The following is a 20,830-nucleotide window of genomic DNA, read 5'->3' on the forward strand; positions in this document are numbered from 1 at the left end:
TTTAATATTGAAAACACGCCCAGGCACTTTGAATGAGGTATGAGGAGACAAACAAAATGTACATCAAGCCAAGGATAGCCAAAAGCTGTCAGAGGTGGGCTGTAAGGAGAGTTTTAAAGGAAGGGTGGACGATACAGAGGCAGAGGGGATTAAGGAGCAAATTCCAAAGTGCGTGACTAATGTGGTTCGAGGGGTCAACCTCTGATGGTGATCAAAGTAAAGGGGCAGGAACAAAAGTCTAGAATCAGAGGAGTAAAAAGGTTAAGGTGAATGAATGCAGAGATTGTGGTCAAGACCAAATGCAATGACTTTATTGTTTTGAATGTTCAGTTGCAGAATATTACATCTTACCCAACAATGGGTGCTGATGAAACAGATTGATGGCAAAGTGCCAGTAGAGGTGTCAGTGCACAGAGAGAAACTGATGAGATAGGTAAGCACAGAAGCTAACAAAGGTTGTCCATTGGAATTAGACATTTAAATAGAAGCAAGATAGCACAATTAACTGTGTTGGAAGGGCACAGAGAATTTGAGAAAAAGAAAGATAAAATATTATCACAATTACAGGGAATATTATTTGTGAATTTGGTATTGCTTAAGATCTGAAGGTAGGGTGGAATCTTGAATGATAAGATTACTATGACCAGATATGTTTATCTGATACAAGTAGAAGATGACACATGGTAACAGAAATTCCAGTTGTGACTGTAATTTCCTTAATAATTCAACTTGAATAGTAGCCTGAGATTTCCAATCTCTTCAGCTTTAAGTTTGTGAAGTTGATAAATTGTGGCAGCTGTATATGCTGGAGTTTTGCAAACACCAAGTGACAGTCTGGTACACATTTCATTATATTTATTACCAAGAATAACAGCTGAATGAATTGCAGCAAACATTATCAATGCTGCCTTCCTAGTCAATAATCAATAAGCTTATTTCTAATGTTTTGTTTGTAGATTTCCATTGACAATGAAATCTACTAAAGAATATCAAACCCCAGTACTGGTCATTATGATGAGCAGTTGCTCAGGAATTGATTTGGTTGAGTAAGCAAACTTTGCTAAAATAGTGCATTTCCAGGACCACTGGAAATAAAGCTGTCCCTTAGCTGACAGCTCCTACTTAGGAGCCACCTCTCCATAATAACATGACTCCAGAGGTGAAGCGATTTAATCTATCCTTCAATCTGAAATTCAAACATCTATTCTCCAGACACCAGCAAATCTTAGCAACAGATGCTAATGAGGTAGCATCAACTCATCACTGGACACTGTCTTTCCTTTCTGGCACCTATCCACCTTTCTACATACATTCACCGCCATCAACCACAATGGAGGGTTTTGAAGACTAAGTAATCTTCTTGGTGGTTGGACTAACAACATTCTTCTGTCAGCCTTGGCAACTCTCAACTAAGAGTTGATTGCTTTCTTCTAAATTGATAAACATTATGATGTTTAATTTTGTTTACCACAATGGCAACATCAGCACACTTCTGTCATAGTTAAAAGCTCTGCTGCATTAAAACCTTGACCTCAATTTTTCTGGCAAGGTATCCAATGTTGAACAAAACCTCTGCAGTAAGATATAAGAAAAGCTAGAATAACTGTGTGATCTAAATATATGTACAAGTAAATTCACTTTTTAAGGCAGGCTTTTTCTGTGACCTGCTTAGAGTAAGCATGGAAATTCTGTCAACATTATAATAGTTAAACATATCTAAAAGTTATACTCTTTACATAAATGTAGTAAGACTAATAAGTAGCAAATACAGTAGATGTAATTAATTCAAGTTAAAAAAAAATCACTACTAAGGAACTACATTTTAAATGCATTGCTATTATGACAACAGTTATTAGAATTAACAGACATTTAACAAGAGTAGCTGGGACTTAGTAAATCTTTCAATTTTTCAAATATATTATTATATTATTGTTACTGACTCATGTAGTTTTAACGCTGTATATTTATGATCTAGCACTGCTGTCTTGGTATGAGGAGCAGTGTAAGCAAGACTATTCCAGCTGCTTTTTTCTACCAACACCTGGAGTTTCACACTAGGTGAAAACGGTAACTGAGTGTTTGCTTGATGTATGCATTTGGTTAGTTCTGTACTGCACCACTGGGTGGAGTGTCCCTCCATTGTGCAAAACTGACACCTTTTATTCACTGAGAAGCTTGCACATCTGAAGCAGCAATCTATTTATTCATTGTCCTGGATAGAACTGGATGGTGTGGGAAATAAAATGATGAATAGCTATCAAGAAGGTACGGGAGAGTGTGGGCAAGCATTTGGCCGTATTTAACTGTTAAAGGAAGTGTGTTTATTTTCAAAGTTCATTTGGCTTTCTAGGAGTATGTATGACAAGGATTTTTTTTAAATGACCAGTCATTATATTTCTATGAATGTAGATGTATTATATAGAAGTCAGCTGCTTTCAATAAAATTTGTATTTCAGTTGTTTTATACTTTTAGAAAAAAGCCAGTACCTCCAGATATTATTTACAGCAACACTATAAATGTACAGCATGAAAAGCAGAAAAGCTATGTAAGGAAAATAAAAATTGCTGCTGGGTGTGGTAATTGGGATCCATTTTAATAAGGAACAACTGGCTTGATTAGGAATTCTCTAGAGAATGATTGTGAAGAAAAATAATGTTCACCGAGACAAAGACCAAGTTCTGTCACTGTACAGGCCAGTTATTTAGCGCAACATGACTTGCAGGCATTACAGTATTTATTCTGGGAACACATTAAATGCACAGTATGCTATGCAGCACTTCTTTGTTAAAAGAGCCAAAAAATAAAGGAAATAGAGATCTATATTGTCCTTAGTGTGTGACTATGCTTTCCTTGTCTGCTAAATGTCTCACACCAGGCAGTGAATCTGAATAGTGTCGATACAGAGTGGTTGTATGGTAGATTCCATGATTAATCAGTGAAATTCCATCCTCTAGCATCACTCACTGCCCTCTTGTGATGTAAGACCAGACGTACACTGCATTGAAAAGTCAAGACACACACTGCACACATACACCTACAAATTCTGCTGAAAGCAGAGGAGGGAGATCGGCTCATTTAGCAGAAGAATTTCCTTTGACATTTCTAGATTACGCAGCTCGACACTGGTTCTCTGCTGACTTACTGAGTGTGCAGCGAGGCAGTCACAGCCTTCATTTGTCGCAATGTCTGAGTTTATTTTAGCTTTGGTAACAATATCAGGATTATTCCCTATCACCAAGGCTGTGTCAGTTCTAGTTGATAAAGGTAAGGATACTTTATTTACTGGATTGATATTCAATAGAAGTCTCTGTCAAACTTGTACATTTTCACAAAATGTCATTTATGACTGTGGAGCATTGCTGTATTCTATCAGTCAGTAGAGCTTGTGTTACTGTGCTTAATTACTGCTTCTAGTAACCCTTGAGTGACTATCTTGTGAAAGGATGAGTATTGCATTTCCAGCTTAAAAGCTGGTAGCATCTGGTAAGAAAAGAGTGTTGTGATATTCTTTAGCTGCAGGAACTGTTTTCGTGTAGAAGTTTAGTGCATTTGACTTTAAATCTGCGCTACTGCCAATCCCCCAAACCTCTGAACGCACCTCCCCACCCTGCCGGATCGTTGACTTCCTTGTGTAATTTTTCCTAAACATTATCTTGATACTTAATCTTACTACATTAATATTCTTGCTGTTGCCTCTGTTGCTGAGCTTCCTTGATTATATGATTTGTGCCATGTACTGAGAGGGGAAGCATCAACTGCCGAACTTGTATTGTTTTCCACGTCATTGAATTTTTTTCTCCCTATGTGCTCTGTAAAAATGTGCCATGCAAGTGTTTGCATTAAATATATACATAAAGTAATTCCCGAACAACAGAGATTGCTTTTAAAAGTTCGAATCCGTGACTTTGTGTCATATCTGGCCTTTGGGTCCAACATGTTAAGATACATCAAATCTTACTACTTAACAACAAAAAAAATCGAGGAATTCATATGCTTCCTGCCATTTCCGCTATTCCTCTATACTATATGGTTTGTGTTATGTACTCAGAAGAAGCCATCAAGAAGCATGCCCATTCTGTTTGTGATGTCCAAAAGAAAACATTTGCATTCACTTTCCTTGTGAAAGATATACGTTACAAATTGAAGTTTTAAAAAGTAATTACTTTGCCTTTAACATACAGTATTTAGTTATGCAAGACAAATTGTAGTTTGAATAAAGAGCTATTTGTGTATTGAAGCTTATTGGATATTATTTTGTTTCTACATTTATGCTGTCAGGGATTTCTTATGTGCTTTTATTAACTATTAACATTTTACAAAAAAAGAAAGAAACTTACCTGTAACTTTCTGTAATTTTTGGCTTGGCTTTAATAGAAGTGATTTGTGTTAAATACCAAACTCTGTATGTCTTTTGCTCTTGTCCCCAGAGGGACTAGAGAGAGTAAAAGAAAATCTGTTGGAAATGTGTTAGTTTGTTTATTTGATTTATATATTTATTACATTTTATCCACATATTCTACTGTATTTTCAAATCCAAACATTGATGTATTCTGAGGCTGGATATGATATTAATTGTTTCACCACATAATTTTACTTTAAATTTCTAAATAAGAAACACAAACAGGATCCAATTAAATGCCACATTTACTGTGAGACTTTGGAAATCCATTTAAAGGGACGAAAAAATGCCAAGAACTATTTTAGCTAACTAACACTTTCCATTAATTCTGCAACTGATATTTTGAAAGGTTAGGGACTCTGGATTACATGTATTAAAGTCTAAATTCTAACATGCCAACAACTAAATGATACGATGTTGTGAAAGACTTATTTCACTAAAATAAAAAACTTAGCCATGAATAATATTCCACATTTGCGTACATTTCAATTGAAATTTTCATGTGCTCAAGTTGAAATAAGTATCCAACATAAAAAGGCATTGTGATGAGTTTGTGAAACATAGATCTGTGTCTACATTGGAGATAGAATTAATTATACAGTCATTAATAATGATGATTATTGAAACTGAGACTATAATCTGCAATACATTCCTTACTTCTCTTGTTCTATCTTCCCTAAGGCTGTCTTTGGAGTCAAAAAATTGAGAAGCAGATTGAAGTGAGGAACATGCTATTGTGAGATTTGTTGTAATTTAAGAATATTTAACTAGCTATTCCTTTAAACAAGCTGTAGGTAATGTGGCTTGTAAAAGAAGTCCAGAATGCATCACTGTTCCAATACAAATATATTTTTAACAAATTCATCTTGTGTTCAGAAAGTTTTATTTTTAAATAAACGATTTATTAGACATCAGCTACTTGATTTAATCTGACGATTTATTGCTTTAGAATAATTCTTTCTTATAAACTGTGTTATATCCTGAAATTGTTTTAGTGAACATTGATTCTTAGAGAAACTGAAAATTCTCCAAGATAGTTGAAACAACTTGGTTTGATAATGTCATTTTAAAAAATTCCACAAAATTGACTTTGAATAAACATGTAAAATGTATGATATCAAATCAGTTACACATTACAGGTTTGAATGATTTTCATGTCTATTGCAGTAATAGAAAATGTTCTTCCATCATTGGCACAGCTTTACATCACTGACATTTTGCTTGTGCTCCAATGTATATTGTAGTATTTTTGCAGTATGCCAGATTGTTACTGAATTACTCACTCCTGAATCTTATTTAAAATGTGCATAAGTATAAAATTTCACCAATATCATGTATATGCTGAAAGTAAAATCCTCAATTATATCAGATAATCAGATGGGGTTGGTTAAAAACTGATCTTAAAATAACTGCAGACATATTTAGTAATTATAAAAACACTTTCAGAAGCTCATGTAGCACCACTTATTATAACACATTTGAGTCTCACTTTTATTCATTTCTAATTATGCCATAAAATATCCAATGAACATCTGACAAAGAGAGTAACTGAAAAATTGTTTCTTATATCTTCCATTCCTGAAACAGCCAACAGGAGGTGCAAGAGAGGAGAGCAAAGTGATTGATGTAGCAGTTTCTCTTTTGTCTCTTTGAATAGGAATAGAGAGAGCCTTTGCTATCAGGCACAAAAATGGAAACCAAGTATCTGGGAATCATAAAAGAGTCTGTACAGAGCAAAACACAATTTATTGATAGCTTGTTTTCACAAATATGAAGTACTTAGACTGGAAAATAAAAGTAATGATTTTTAAAATTTCCACAGGATGAATAAACTAACTGAAAAACAAATATGTGGAACCTTGTGAGTTAAATGCAATGCAAAGGCTAATAAATTAATAGTGTTTATTTTTTAAAAATAATTGAGAGATAATTTTATTGCAAGTATTAGAATATAAGGAAGGTACCATTGCCTAGGAAAGTTTACAAAGGTTTAAAGTGATGATCATTCTTCTAGCCTATGGAAGAGTGGACAAACACTGTTTCGAGTGACCAACTGCCTAAGCTAGCCATCCTGGCCTGGCAAGATGAGCACTGGGCCAAAACTTGTTACCAATGGTGAACTGTCTGTTTTCCTCACTCCCATTCATGCTGAATGGATGTGACAGCCCTTTGAGCTCCTTGAGAAATCCACAGTGAGGCAATTGCCAACAGAAATAGGCCAACAAATGCAGAACACTCGTGTTCAAGCAGGAAATCTGAACTTGTGGCACGTAAGGCAAGAAATGTTAGCATCTTGGCATGGTGCGTCAGGCATTTTGCAGTGAGTTTTGGTCCTTTGTTAGTTTGGTTCATTGTCAGTTCCCTTTTCCAAGTTTTAGGTTTAGTCCACAGAAATAGTCGTGGTTAGCCTAGATGCTGTTCCTCTCTGTTTTCCATGATTGTGGACTCCTCCTCACAGTTTAAATGCGATAGATTACAGTTCACTATGGGCCTCAAGAAATTGGATCTGCAATATAAATTCACCATGGCAATTGTAACCTGTTGGAATAAACTGCCACCTAGAGTGGTAAATGTAGACTTAATTGAAAAATACAAATCAGAATAAGTCCTGAACTTTGAGAAAGTAGAAAACATTTGTCTGTTGCCAAGACAAAGTGGAGATGATATCTGGCCAGGTCCCAGGCAAATGATTAAATGACAGGCGGTGGCAATGAGTGTTGCACATCCTTTGTCTTCCTTTCCTCTTGTGTAATAAGTAACTAAATCCAACAATTACTTTTGAAATTGCTAGCTTTTCGCACACTGTGGTAATCTTTACATTGTAAAATGTCTGATTCCAGTGGTTGCTGAAAAGAAATGAGGTGATGTTGATGATCAGGGCAAAATGGTTTTATCCTGCTCTGTCAGAGGCAGTTGGGCACAGCATCTGTCATTTTCCTCTTTGCTGATAGACTGATTTCTAGCTGTCTGATTACTTATAAACTTTCTCCAGAGAGAAGTAAAATCATCAGTTCAACTTTTGGATGGTCGAGGTTAATTGTTTTGGTATTTCCATTTTATTCTGAAATGTGCCTAGCACTAAAGGTTTGTAGATTTAGTCTACTAATTAATTGTAGGAGCAAAGTAAAACCCTTTGCTTAACTAGGTATTCCATCAGCTTGTGTGCTTTTGTTGTAGTTGTAGTTTTGATATGTTCTTGGTCCCACAACACTTCCTGAATTCTCAAGTAATTCTCATTAACATAAGGGTACTTTCAGAAAATGTAATTAAATATATAGGTATTTCACAATTCATTAACCTTTTTGGAACTGTGTTAATAAAATAATGAAATCAGTAAAAATATTGGCACTGATTGAATCAGTGACACTAAGCTGGTTTTTATAACATCAGTGATTTATCCTGTTCATGTCCCATAAAATCTTCCTCAAAACATCTCTTTAGATTGCCCTTTTTATTCTGTTCTTTTACTGGCAGTCACTGTCACTGTAAAACACCATTGGATGTTTTCTTACATTACATGAGCAATATAAATGTAAATTGCTATTAATTGTTATGTATTACAAATAGGACTACCCCTTGAAAGTCCTTCCTCAATCATAAAGTTCCTTGGAATGTCCTGAAGTCACAAAAAGGCACAACATAAATTTATGTCATTCCTCTTCTCTTTTTTTGAACTCTGTAGTGTTCTTCAGTCTAACATGGACACTGGTAACCATATCCATGACAAAATTAAGAAATGATTAGTCATGCTAGGTAGCTTTCTTTGGAATCTTATGGCTGAAGAGATTTCCTTCATTTTCAACTTATTTATCTCCAAGCCATTTCTTTATTTATTCATTTTTTGGGATGTGGATATCACTGGCAAGGCCAGTATTTATTATCCATTCCTAATTGTCTGTGTAAATGTGTGCTGAGCCATCTTCTTGAACTGCTATTCAGAAGGAACTCCAAGATTTGGAGGTGGGAATAGTGAGGGAATGGCAATGTCAAGTTAGTTTGATGCGCAGCTTGAAGGGAAACTGAGAGGTGATTGTGTTTTCTTTCATCTGCTGCCCTCACTCTTCTTAGTGGCAGTGATTGCAGGTTTGGGAGGTGCTGCTGTAGTATCTTCAGCAAGGCATTGGAGACACAAGAGACTGCAGATGCTGGAATCTGGAGGAAAAAGCAAACTGCTGGCGGAACTCAGCGGGTTGGGCAGCATCTGTAGAAGAAAATGGACAGTCAGCATTTCAGGTCGAGACCTATCATCTGGACCCATGAGCCAGTTGTTATTAACTGCAGTGCATTTCTTTCCAGCCAGTGGTGGGAGGAATGAATGTTTAGGGTAATTCATTTGCCTCATCTTTGAGCATGTGATAAATGTTGTAGCTCTCCTACTCCAGAAGATCAAATTAAAATGAACTCTTTCCGCAAGGACTTTTTTTGCGGAAAGTGGTGTGTACTATCATGCAAGACTCCATGACTTTCTTAACAATTATCTTTTCTAATTGAGCTTGTTCACATGTCCACATATGATATCAATGAAGGTCCCATCAACCAGTTGACTAGGATGGTGTGAAAATAATGTATTTGAGAATCTTTTATCTTTTTTTGTTGTGCTAAGATTGAGGCTTGGAAATTAGCAGACGTGGAAATAAAATGCAGTGATGGAGGTGGGGGTGCAGTTGCCAGAAATCAGAAGTGGTCTGTAGTAGGATTCAATTATTCCAGAATGTCCATTGGCAACTTATACAGTATATGTGGTGCTCATAAACACACTATTGATGACATAGCTCACACTATATTCTGTGTAACTGATGATGCTTAATATGTTCCGACTTGGACTCAACTCTCAGAAAATACATATCATAGCACTTTCTTCATTATTACGTTGATGAAACTTAGCTCCTGATGCTTTCATGTTGCATTCTGTGCCTTATATCAGGATATTCATTGTGGGATACTCCTCGGATAGTGGATTAAGTAAGTGGATTACTTACTGAATGTATTTTACATTACTGGATGTATTTTAATTAGCTTATTCCCTAATGTTGATACCAAAACATAAAATTATCCTAACACTAATAAGTCATCCTATAAGTTTCATGTGGGAAGCCTGCACCATTCATAATTAAAATATTTGCCGTTACTATAAATACTTTCCTGCTGTGCAGAACTCAAATACTAAAGATATAAATGATATTTTGGCCATACCAAAACAGCTTGTTGAGAGTTCTGATGTTTTAATTTCTCAGTATTGATGGACCTACGATTTAACTAACATAATAGATTTTGGTTAAGTCTTATAAGATCTGAATTTTAAATCTTAAACAGAAAAATGATACTCAAGGTTCACAGATTTCATCAAAGGATTGTGGTTATCAGTGAGAAAGTTCTTTTTTTCCATTTTTTGCTGTTAATCTATTGTTTCAAATCACTCTCCAATGTGGGTGAAATTTAGTAATCACACCATTACAATTACATACATTTATGTAGATTCCCAAGACATTTCCCACAAGAATTGTTCAAAAAATAAAAAGATATTAGGCCAGATGATCAAAAGTTTGATCACAGAAATAAGTGTTAAAGAGCATCTCCAAGTGGACCACAAGAAAAGTAATTTGTTAAATGTCTGTGATATGGCTTTTTAGACCAGCTTGTGGAAGATCCCACTAGAGAACAGGCAGCTTTGGGTGTGATGTTGTGCAATGATCAGGGAGTTTAAGGTGAAGGAACCCTTCAGAGGCAGTGATCATAATATGATAGAATTCACCCTGAAGTTTGAGAGAGAGATTCTGAAATCTGATGTAACCGCATTACAGTTGAGTAAAGGTAACTACAGAAGCATGAGGGAGGAGCTGGCCAGAGTTGATTGGAAAGGGACTCTACTTGGGAAGATGGTGGAGCAGCAATGGCAGGAATTACTGGGAATAATTCAGGAAACACAGCAGAATTTCATCCCAAGGAAGATGAAGCACACTAAGGGGAGGACGAGGCAACCATGGCTGATAAGGGAATCAGGGACAGCATAAAAGCAAAAGAGAAGGCACACAATACGGCAAAGATTAGTGAGAAGCCAAAGGATTGGGAAGCCTTTAAGAGCCAACAGAGTACAACTAAAAAAAAGCAATAAGGGAGGAGAAGATGAAATATGAGGGTAAACTAGCGAATAATATACAAGAAGATACCAAAAGTTTTTTTTTAGATACATAAAGAGTAACAGAGAGGCTAGTTTGGACACCCGGATTTCAGAAAATGATGCTGGAGAAATAGTAAGGTGGAACAAAGAAATGGGGGAAGAGTTTAATAAGTACTTTGTGTCAGTCTTCACTGTGGAAGACGCCAGTAACATACCAGATTCGGGGGCAGAGGTGAGTGTAGTGGCCATTATTTAAGGAGAAGGTGCTGAGGAAGCTGAAAGGCCTGAAGGTGGATAAATCACTTGGACCAGATGGACTACACCCCAGAGTCCTGAAAGAGGTAGCTGAAGAGATTGCGGAGGCATTAGTAGTGATCTTTCAGGAATCACTGGAGTCAGAGAGTGTCCCAGAGGACTGGTAAATCGAAAATGTGACACCCCTCTTTAAGAAGGCTGGGAAGCAAAAGACAGGAAATTACAGGCCGGTTAGCTTGACCTCAGTGGTGAGTAAGATTTTAGGTTCTGTTATTAAAGATGAAATTTTAGAGTAGCACTTGATTTTAGAGTAGCACATGACAAAATTGGGCAAAGTCAGCATGGTTTTGTTAAGGGGAAATTTTGCCTGACAAATCTGTTAGAATTCTTTGAGGAGGTAACAAGCAGGTTAGACAAAGGAGAGTCGGTGAATGCTATTTACTTGGATTTTCAGAAGGCGTTTGACAAGGTGCCACACATGAGGCTGCTAAACAAGGTAAGATCCCATGGTGTTAGAGGCAAGGTACTAGTATGGATAGAATATTGGCTGACTGGCAGAAGTCAGAGAGTGGGGATAAAAGGGTCCTTTACAGGATGGCTGCCGGTGACTAGTGGAGTTCTGCAGGGGTCAGTGCTGGGACCACAACTTTTCACTTTATACATTAATGATCGAGATGAAGGAACTGATGGCATACAATACCAAGATACGTGGAGGGACAGGTAGTGTCACGGAGGCAGGGAGTCTGCAGAAGGACTTGAACAGGTTAGGAGAATGGGCAAAGAAGTGGGAGATGGAATACAACAAAGGAAAGTGTGGGGTTATGCACTTTGGGAAGAAGAATAAAAGTGTTAACTATTTTCTAAATGGGCAGAGAATTCAGAAATTGGAGGTGCAAAGGAACTTTGGAGTCCCAGTTCAGAATTCCCTTGAGGTTAACTTTCAGGCTGAATCGGTAGTAAAGAAGGCAAATGTAATGTTAGTATTCATTTCGAGATGACTAGACCATAAAGTCAAGGATGTAATGTTGAGGCTTTATAGGGCATTTGGGCTCCATTTCTAAGGAAATATGTGCTGGCTCTAGAGAGGAAGTTGACAACAATGATGCCAGGAATGAAAGGCTTGATGTATAAGGAGCATTTGATGTCTCTGGGCCTGTACTTGATGGAGTTCAAAAGGATGAGGGGGAATCTTATTGAAATCTAACGGATACTGAAAGGTCCTTGATAGAGTGGAAGTGAAAAGGATGTCTCCATTTGGAGGAGAGTCTTGGATCCGAGGGCACAACCTTAGAATAAAGGGATGTCCCTTTAAAACTGAGATGAGGAGGAATTTCTTCAGCCAGCGGGTGGTGAATCTGTGGAAAAAAACAAATTTCACAACATATGTCAGTGATAATAAACCTGGTTCTGATTCCAATTTGGAATTCATTGCCACAGAGGGCTGTGGAGACAAAGTCATTGTGTGTATTAAGGCAGAGATTGATAGGTTCTTGATTGGTAAGGGGGTTAAGGGTTACAGAGAGAAGGCGGGAGAATAATCAACCATGATTGAATGGTGGAGCAGACTTGATAGGCCAAAGGGCCTAATTCTATTCCTATACCAAAAGAGCTGGTCATTGACTTCAGGAAAGGGGGCAGTGTACATGCACCTGTCTACATCAACGGTGCTGAGGTCAAGAGGATTGAGAGCTTCAAGTTCCTAGGAGTGAACATCACCAATAGCCTGTCCTGGTCAAATCATGTAGATGCCATGGCCAAGACAGCTCACCAGTGCCTCTACTTCCTCAGGAGGCTAAAGAAATTCGGTTTGTCCCCTTTGCTTCTCACCAACTTTCTTTCGATGTACCACAGAAAGCATCCTATCTGGATGCATCATGGCTTGGTATGGCAACTACTCTGCCCAGGACCACAAGAAACTGCAGAGAGTTGTGGACACAGCCAGCACAATCACGGAAACCAGCCTCCCCTCCTTGGACTCTGTCTTTACCTCTCACTGTCTTGGTAAAGCAACCAGCATAATCAAAGACCTTACCCACCCGGGTCATTCTCTCTCCTCTCCTCTCTCATTGGGCAGAAGATATAGGAGCCTGAGGGCACATACCACCAGGCTCAAGGACAGCTTCTACCCCACTGTGATAAGACTATTGAATGACTTCCTTATATGATGAGATGGACTCTGACCTCACAATCTAACTTGTTGTGATCTTGCACCTTATTGTCTACCTGCACTGCACTTCCTCTGTAGCTGTGACACTTTACTCTGTCCTTATATTGTTTTTACCTGTACTACCTCAATGCACTCTGTACTAACTCAATGTAAGTGCACTGTGTAATGAATTGACCTGTACGATCGGTATGTAAGACAAGTTTTCCACTGTACCTCGGTACAAGTGACAATAATAAACCAATACCAATACCAATATCTTATGGTCTTATGGAAAGAGCAGCCAAATTGTTGAAGGAATTTCAGAGGTTGGGCAACAGGAGGTTTAGATGACATTACTGTGACAATTAAATTCGGGGATGCTCATGGTGACATAATTGAATGAGTCTGGATCCATTGGGAATTAAATGTATGGAGATTTCATCGATAGTGAAGGATGACATCATAATTAATGTACCAACAGCATTGGTAATGTTGACTCCAATAATTTATTGATGTGTTAATTTTTCTGTCTGGAGTCTTTGTATGGAACATAGATATGTAGCTTTTCTTGTGTAGTTATATTTTTTCTTGACTGGCAATCTTTGCTACTGTCATTTAATATGTCTTTGTAGTTTTTGATTGTTTGTGTATTTCTTTTGACCAGAATTGTTATTGTGAGAGTAAGGTTGGTCTTGGGCAGCCTGTTACTGTGCTATTAGTACATCAAACAGCTTTCTAATTCACTTCTGACCATCTTGTGGTATCAGTTTAAAGACTAAGTTCACCTACTTTGTGCCCTAAACTGATTTTTGAAAATTGTGTGTGGACATGTTTCACTTTGGAGCTGAGTTGAACAGCTATACTTCTATGTGGAAGAAACAATATGTCTTTCTGGTATATCGGGATCCAACAATCTTGTTTGTGGCATATTTATTGGGGATTTGACTATTTATTGTGAGATTTATTTTCTTCTTTTATTGGTTTCTCTGTTTTTGAAAAATGATTCTGTCCTGTAATATACTGTACATCAGCGTTTGCGAAGATGGATGGTATTCTCTAGAGGTCTGTGTTTGTGCCAGCTAGGTTGATCGAGTGAAGTGATCTGATTATTTATGACTAAAAGAGTCCTAAATGGCCTGGTTCATGTTTAAATCTGGCTGTCTTGGAAATAGTGAAGTTGAGGAGAATGAATGAATGGTATTATAGAGCAACCTCAACAGAAAATGGTTACTGAGGCCAAAATGGCTGAGGTAAATAGAGAATAGGAGAATGTATGGGTGGAAATGCAGCATGGTCTTGATGACATTTGAGTTTGGAGTGTGGCATAAGAGGTTTTGAGAAAGACAAAGAAGAGCGAGAGAAACCAAAATAAATGCATAAGATTGAAGTTGCATTACAATATGGGGAAGTTGAAAAATAAAAATGATACTTTCTGGACAATAGGTAACAAAATAAACAAGTCACCACCAGGTAACTCTACTGCTGCAGAATGAATAGCAACATCAAGTATCCATAATGCATTTTAATGGACCCATACCACTGGATTGTGATGACTTTTGCCAATCTTATCAACAGGCTTTCAGCCTTCAGCCATTGAAACTAAATTTACCCATGCTTTTGGAGGGCTGCATTTGTCAGTTTGTTCCTCAGTTTGACTCTGAGTTCTGCAGCAATGGCCAATCTTGTTAGGATTCCCCACAGCTATGCTGGGAAATCACCACTTGGAACATGCACTAAGTCAAACCTGTCAGGAATTCCAAAATCCCACTGATTTCAGCAGAAATTGTTAGGCAAAGACCAAGTTGTTGTTTTGCCTCAGTTTAATGTTATTAATTACTTATATATTCTGAGCTAAGAGTCTTTTTTTATCATACTTAATTCAATTCTGTTTGTCTTAAATGTCTCTGACAGTCAACAATCAAAGAAAACTTTCAAAGATTGCAAATCCCCTACCTCCAACTTTATTGGCTGTCAAGGCAAAATGGCCACAAGGCCTCTGCACTTCATTGCCCAAGGCGAGTTATCATCTGTACTTTGCCACTGAGTCCATGCTGTGCAAGGCTAGAGAGCTGTGTATCGACATTTGGCTCAATTACATATTGGGATGCGTCGACTTCAGGTGGTAATTCTGGACATGGATAATGAATGCATATTATCTGCCTATATGGCTCTATGGACAAAACGTGGGCAGATGGGACTAGCTTGCTGGACAACACAGTCAGCATGGGCAAGTGGGACCGAAGGACCAAATCTGTACGACTCTGTGACTCTATAACTGGCCCAAGTACTGGTTCAGGCAAATTTCCAAACTTGTGACAGAAACATAACAGAAGAGGTTGATAACTATAACAAGGAGATTAATAAATTATGGATTGGTTACTATAAAAACATAGAATAAGTGGAAACATTTCACCAAATAACTGTCAACGATTTGAAAAGACCAGCATCTATTATCTTTCAATGGGAAATTAAAAGTGGACAGAAAATGCTGTCAGCAATACAAATGAATAAAAATGACTGTAGATTAATTTTTCAGACCAACGTGGGTGATTGAAAGAGCAGGACAATATTGGAAATTTACCGACTGAAAGATGTTGTTTAATAAAATAAGAAATTTACATATTTCCCAGTATATGTCCCATTTATAACATGGTTAACATTAACTTTTGGACTCCCTGAAAAGTTTCACGACTATGTCAAGAGAGATGAAAAAAGTTGTCAAATTTGTGGTTTCTGTCAAAAAAAGTCAAAGTGGCTGTTTACCTTGTTTTTCATTGTAATCAATCAACATATTCTTAGTAAATCATTAGAGAGAAGAAGCCAGCAAAATTCAAGAAAGTAGACCTTAATGAGGTGTACTAATCAAGAAGGAAATGAAGGATGTTGTAGAGGTACCTGATGCGAGTAGCAAAGGTGAAAAACATAAATGTGAAAATGGGAAAGACCAAAGGGAATAAAGTTTGTCAAGGGACATTCAAAATTGTGCAGTTTTACTAAAATAATGAGCTGGATTGCTGCAGTGTGGGGATCAACTTGTTCTTGACTTCTGTTCCTGTGCATTACCCTGCAGAGCTTGGGAATGAGCTGGAAGTCAGATGCTGGTCCAGAGCAGGGCTCAGCACTGAGACAAGTAGCGGAACTCTGGTGTGTGGAGCTGAGGGTTCAGATGAGTGACATTGATTCTATGTTGGATCAATGCTACAGATATATCAGAGAGATAAATAGACAGGCATATGATTTTGTTCAAAGAATCAAATCACATCCATTCATTCTGTAGAAAGTCAAAATGTTCAATCCCTCAACAACAGTTCCTTGAACAATCCAGATGGAATAGAATTACTCTGTTGTCTTGTACATCTATTCAAACATTTTAAAATCTAACACAAGTAATTTTTTTCAACATTGGTTATAATATTTTATGTCACATTAAATTGTGAAACTATTTTCTGCTGTAGGCCTATAAAGATCTCCTGCACTGAAGCAAAAAGATTTCCTCCAATATGGAGCAGTTTTTGAGTATAGGTCTTTATTGCTATCCCACTGCTTAATACTGTCGAACATATGACCTTCATAATTATATGTATGGAATGCACATTGTACCCACAAACTCTGTTGTAGAAGAGCATATGCAGTACATAAAGGAATGGCATAAATACTTTCATGTATACCAAGTACACCAACATGTTAGATCACAAATGAAAAACTGAAAATGCTGGAAATCTGAAATAAAAACAAAAAATACTGGGAATACTTGGCAGGTCAGGGAGTATCTATATAAAGAGACACAAACTTAATGTTTCAGGTTAGAGTGTTACAGTATATTTTATCCACTACAAAATAGGACGCTTAATGACAAAAGACAACAGTGAAAGAACATAACAGAATGAGACCTAGTGACAATGTGAAATATAATCATGCCTCACTATTACACACGGTAGCTACCTTCAGCATTTAACTGCAAACTGTTTATAATTTTGCAACTATTTTTTAAAATATTTTGATAACTTGTATACTGCAATCGAACTAAACAAGTTAATTTATGATTGTTTTCAGTCAATTCATCAGTCTTCTTGCTTTCACCACTGAATAAGTTATGACCATGGTTTATCTATAAATTTGTTTCATTGATGGAAACTTGGATGATTCAGTTCCCATCCTTGCAGTTTGATCTGTCTGGATCAGTGCTCAGGAAGTTCCCTTTCCAGTTTTACATAATGTAAACTAGCGATTAACAAAAATATAAGTCTAGACTTTACTAAAGGTACATTACGTCCCGTAGTTGACTTTTTTTTGGCAGATGTTTTGTATTTTAGGGAGTGAAGTATTTGGGCATAAAGTAGGTTAAGATAGGTCACAAGACGAAATCACATGGTAATATCTGGAAAATTGAAAGCTTTATTGGCAGCTGATGTGAGCAGTCAGTCATATTTCCATGGTCAACAATACAAAATCAAGTCTTCTCTTTTAGCATTTGCTGTGCTATTGAAATTGTTTTCACAGCTGGAAATCACTTATTGGCAAAGGGGCAGTCAGCTCTTGGCGAATGTGTGAGGTTGATTGTGGCAACAAAACTTTTCTCTGAAGTGCTTAATTCTGAGCTTCCATCAAAGTCACCAAACCCAATTTCCTTCTCAAATAGCAGACTCAGTACAAACTTACCTCACCGATGCACTCATGTTCTTGCTTCTGAAAATGATCTACTCTACTTAACCTTTTCCTTCGTGTTCTTGTTATTTGCTCTGAGATTTTTTACAGCAAAGCTCCACAATTACTACCAATTCCAGGTCATCTTTTGCATGGATTTGTACATGATTCTCAAAATTTATTTCATCTGTGATCCTTAATAAACACAAAAGTAATAGTTTTATATTTCTGTGAAGGGACAATCTAAAATCATAAATCACAGGGTGAAATTATATTGGAAGTTCCTATATATTGCCTAATAAAGCAATCTGTATTCACTAGCCTTCTCAACTTTCCAGTCATCTTGAACACTTGTGCACATGTGCCCACTAGTTGTTATGGCTTAGATAAAACAACAGAATTTTGTGGCAGTTATGCCAGGTAACCGGTCAACAGTTTTGCTACATACAACCTTGAAGCACATGCTATCACCAAGTTCAGGATCACATTAAAATGTATCATTTAATTCCTCCTCCTCTCATTGTCTTTGCCAGTATGTGTCACCATACACTTCACTGCATTGAATTTCATGTGACATGTGCTGTTTTATCAGATTAACTGAAAACTGCTTTACTCTGTAGTAATTTCTGCACACAGTCCCAGACTTAGAATTATTAATTATGGGTAGATGCCTATAATAGCAATTGGGATATACAGCTAGCTCATCGAGAAAATGCAGCTAAGATGAATCTTTTGTTGCATTCAAGTTTCATGGAGACTATGAGAGTTGAGAAATGTTTTGGGCAAAGTGTGGCACACTTCAACAGACAGTAAAATTGACATCTCTAACTCAGTGCATTTAAGGCCATTCCTGTATCATGTGCAAAGTTTTGCCAATGTGAAAATGATAACTTAGATGCAGACCAGGTTCAAGATGGTATTTATTTTTTGATATTTGGCAATAGCAGTTAAGAATAAAATCCAAGCAAAATATTGTAATATAAACACTAGCAATGGAAACACATTATAGTACAGCAAACTCTTCATAAATGTCATCTGTGTTATTTGCATAACTCAGGAATATTTTCCCTCTCACTCTCTTTTGCTTCCTCTCAGTTACCCTCTCATTCACCTCCTCCATCTCTCTCCCACTTTCTCTCTTGTCTCTCTCACTCACACTCACACACAGTATCTATTAACCCCCACTCCTAGAAATAAATGAACCTATGCTGAGTGAGGGCAGCCTTTACTGTAGTGGTACCTCCAACTAAATAACCTGACACTATTCACAGTCAAGGAAAAATGTCCATCCAAGCAGAAAACAGAGGGCAAGTAGAGAACACATCTGACTTGATGATTTTGGACACTCATCACTTCTCCTGTTAATCTTCTTGGCTCTGAGGAGAACAATTTTAGCTCCTCTGTATGGTAGAATTGAAGCATTTTATTAATGGAACAAGAAAGCTCCAACTTTAGAAGAAATGCTCTGAGCAAAAATCATTTTTGCATTACCATTTAATAAATGAAATTAGAAGCATATTTCATCTAGAAGTACAGTATATTTTATTTTAGTTAGAAGAGTATATAAATTAGAAATACATACAGGTGTATTTTAACTAAGGGTCAGCACTCTGTAAAGATAATAGATGGTAAAGTGAGTTGTAATCTTGAAATTTACTCAGTTAGCCTTTATTTTTATGGCCAATGTAAATAAATAATATTATTGGTGGTAAATTGGCAAATTGGTTTATTATTGTTACATGTACAGAGGTACAGTGAAAACTTGTTTGCATACCATTCATACTGATCAATTCATTACAAAATTGCATTGAGGTAGTACAAGGTAGAACAATAACAGAGTGCAGAATAAGGTGTTACAGTTACAGAGAAAGTGCAGTGCAGGTCGACAATAAGGTGCAAGGTTATAATGAGATAGATTGTAAGGTGTAGAGTCCATCTCATCGTACTAGGGGACCATTCAATAGTCTTTTAACAGTGAGATAGAAGCTGTCCTTGAGCTGGTATGTGCTTTTGGGCTTTTATATGTTTTGCCCGATGGGAGGGGGGAGAATAGAGATGGTCCAGGGTGGGTGGGGTCTTTGATTATGTTGGCTACTTTACCAAGGATTTAAAAGTGTGGACAGAATCCATGGAGGAGAGGTTAGTTTCTGAGATGTACTTAGCTGCGTCCACAACTCTCTGCAGTTTCTTGCTGTCATGGGCAGAGGTCACAGGTATGAGTTTACAAGATGAAACAAACTTGAATTCCCTGATAGCTGTGCCACAAAAAAGTCAGCAACTTTGTGGCATTTTAGGTACAGACTTATGCTATCAACAGATTCGTAGGTTACGCTGCAGAATTGCTGAATGGATGTAATACTTTAGGAACTGAGTCAAGGTTTTGAAAAGATACAGTGGATATTTACCAATATGACACCCTTTATGTGAAATTGGAGGAGTAAAGATTGTTTTTGTTGAAATAAAATCTAGGAATTAATAAGGCATTCAAAATTGTGAGGGGTTTTACTGCAAGCAGGAAGAGGCTCATTTCTCTTTTAACTAGATCAGTAGCTAAAGGTGACAAATTTAAGACAAATGGAATAAGAATCAGACAATCAATCAATTTTTTCACTCAGAAGCTTGTTAAGATCTGGAATAAACTACCTGAAAGATCTGTGGAAACATATTCTAATGGATGTTTGAAAAGAAAATTGTGCAAGACTGGAGGAGTAATTTGCTAGGTTATGGGGAAATGGCTGGGTTATGGAACTGGAGGTAGGCAAGTCATAATGGGCCAAATGAGCTGCTTTTGTCCTATAGGATGTTATAATACTATGAACTCAAGAAAGATGAAAATGCCTTTTTAACATGAATTAGATCAAAATATTTCATTAATTACTACTGAAAATGTACGGAATAAACGTATCAGACAATTCGTGGAACCTTTCCTTACCATGTTATGACCTCCGATTAATAACTGCACACTTGACCTGCATCATGTGTGTGATATTAATCTACAGTGTATAAAGCCAGGCTGCTACTTGTTGAATAATGTATAATTATGACATGTCACAAAGATACAAATTGAACAGCAAAAGCACCATTAGCACTTCCATTACCAAATGCCTTTACATCGATAGCACTTAAAATCTGCAAACATCATGCGTCTGGAAACTACATTAAAAAAATGGTGAAAGAATTTAATGCAGGCTGAAATCAAACTTTCCCAAATATTCTTTTCTTTACATTGCACCTTTTAAAACTACTCATTTATTTTTAGAACATAGA

The 20,830-nt window shown here is 37.0% G+C and overlaps 1 protein-coding gene across 1 annotated transcript in view; it reads left to right on the forward strand.

The window, feature by feature from the left end:
* The first annotated feature begins 3,067 nt into the window (after nt 1-3,067).
* The window catches only part of LOC127583300 (low-density lipoprotein receptor-related protein 1-like), a 1,307,163-nt gene continuing 1,289,400 nt past the window's right edge, over nt 3,068-20,830 (forward strand). The window contains exon 1 of the mRNA XM_052039177.1: nt 3,068-3,265. Within this exon, the coding sequence (XP_051895137.1) occupies nt 3,184-3,265 (82 nt within the window). The 5' untranslated portion in view covers nt 3,068-3,183. The remainder of the gene's footprint in view (nt 3,266-20,830) is intronic.

This window comes from Pristis pectinata, chromosome 1, assembly GCF_009764475.1.
Source record: "Pristis pectinata isolate sPriPec2 chromosome 1, sPriPec2.1.pri, whole genome shotgun sequence".
NCBI classification, from domain to species: Eukaryota; Metazoa; Chordata; class Chondrichthyes; order Rhinopristiformes; family Pristidae; genus Pristis; species Pristis pectinata.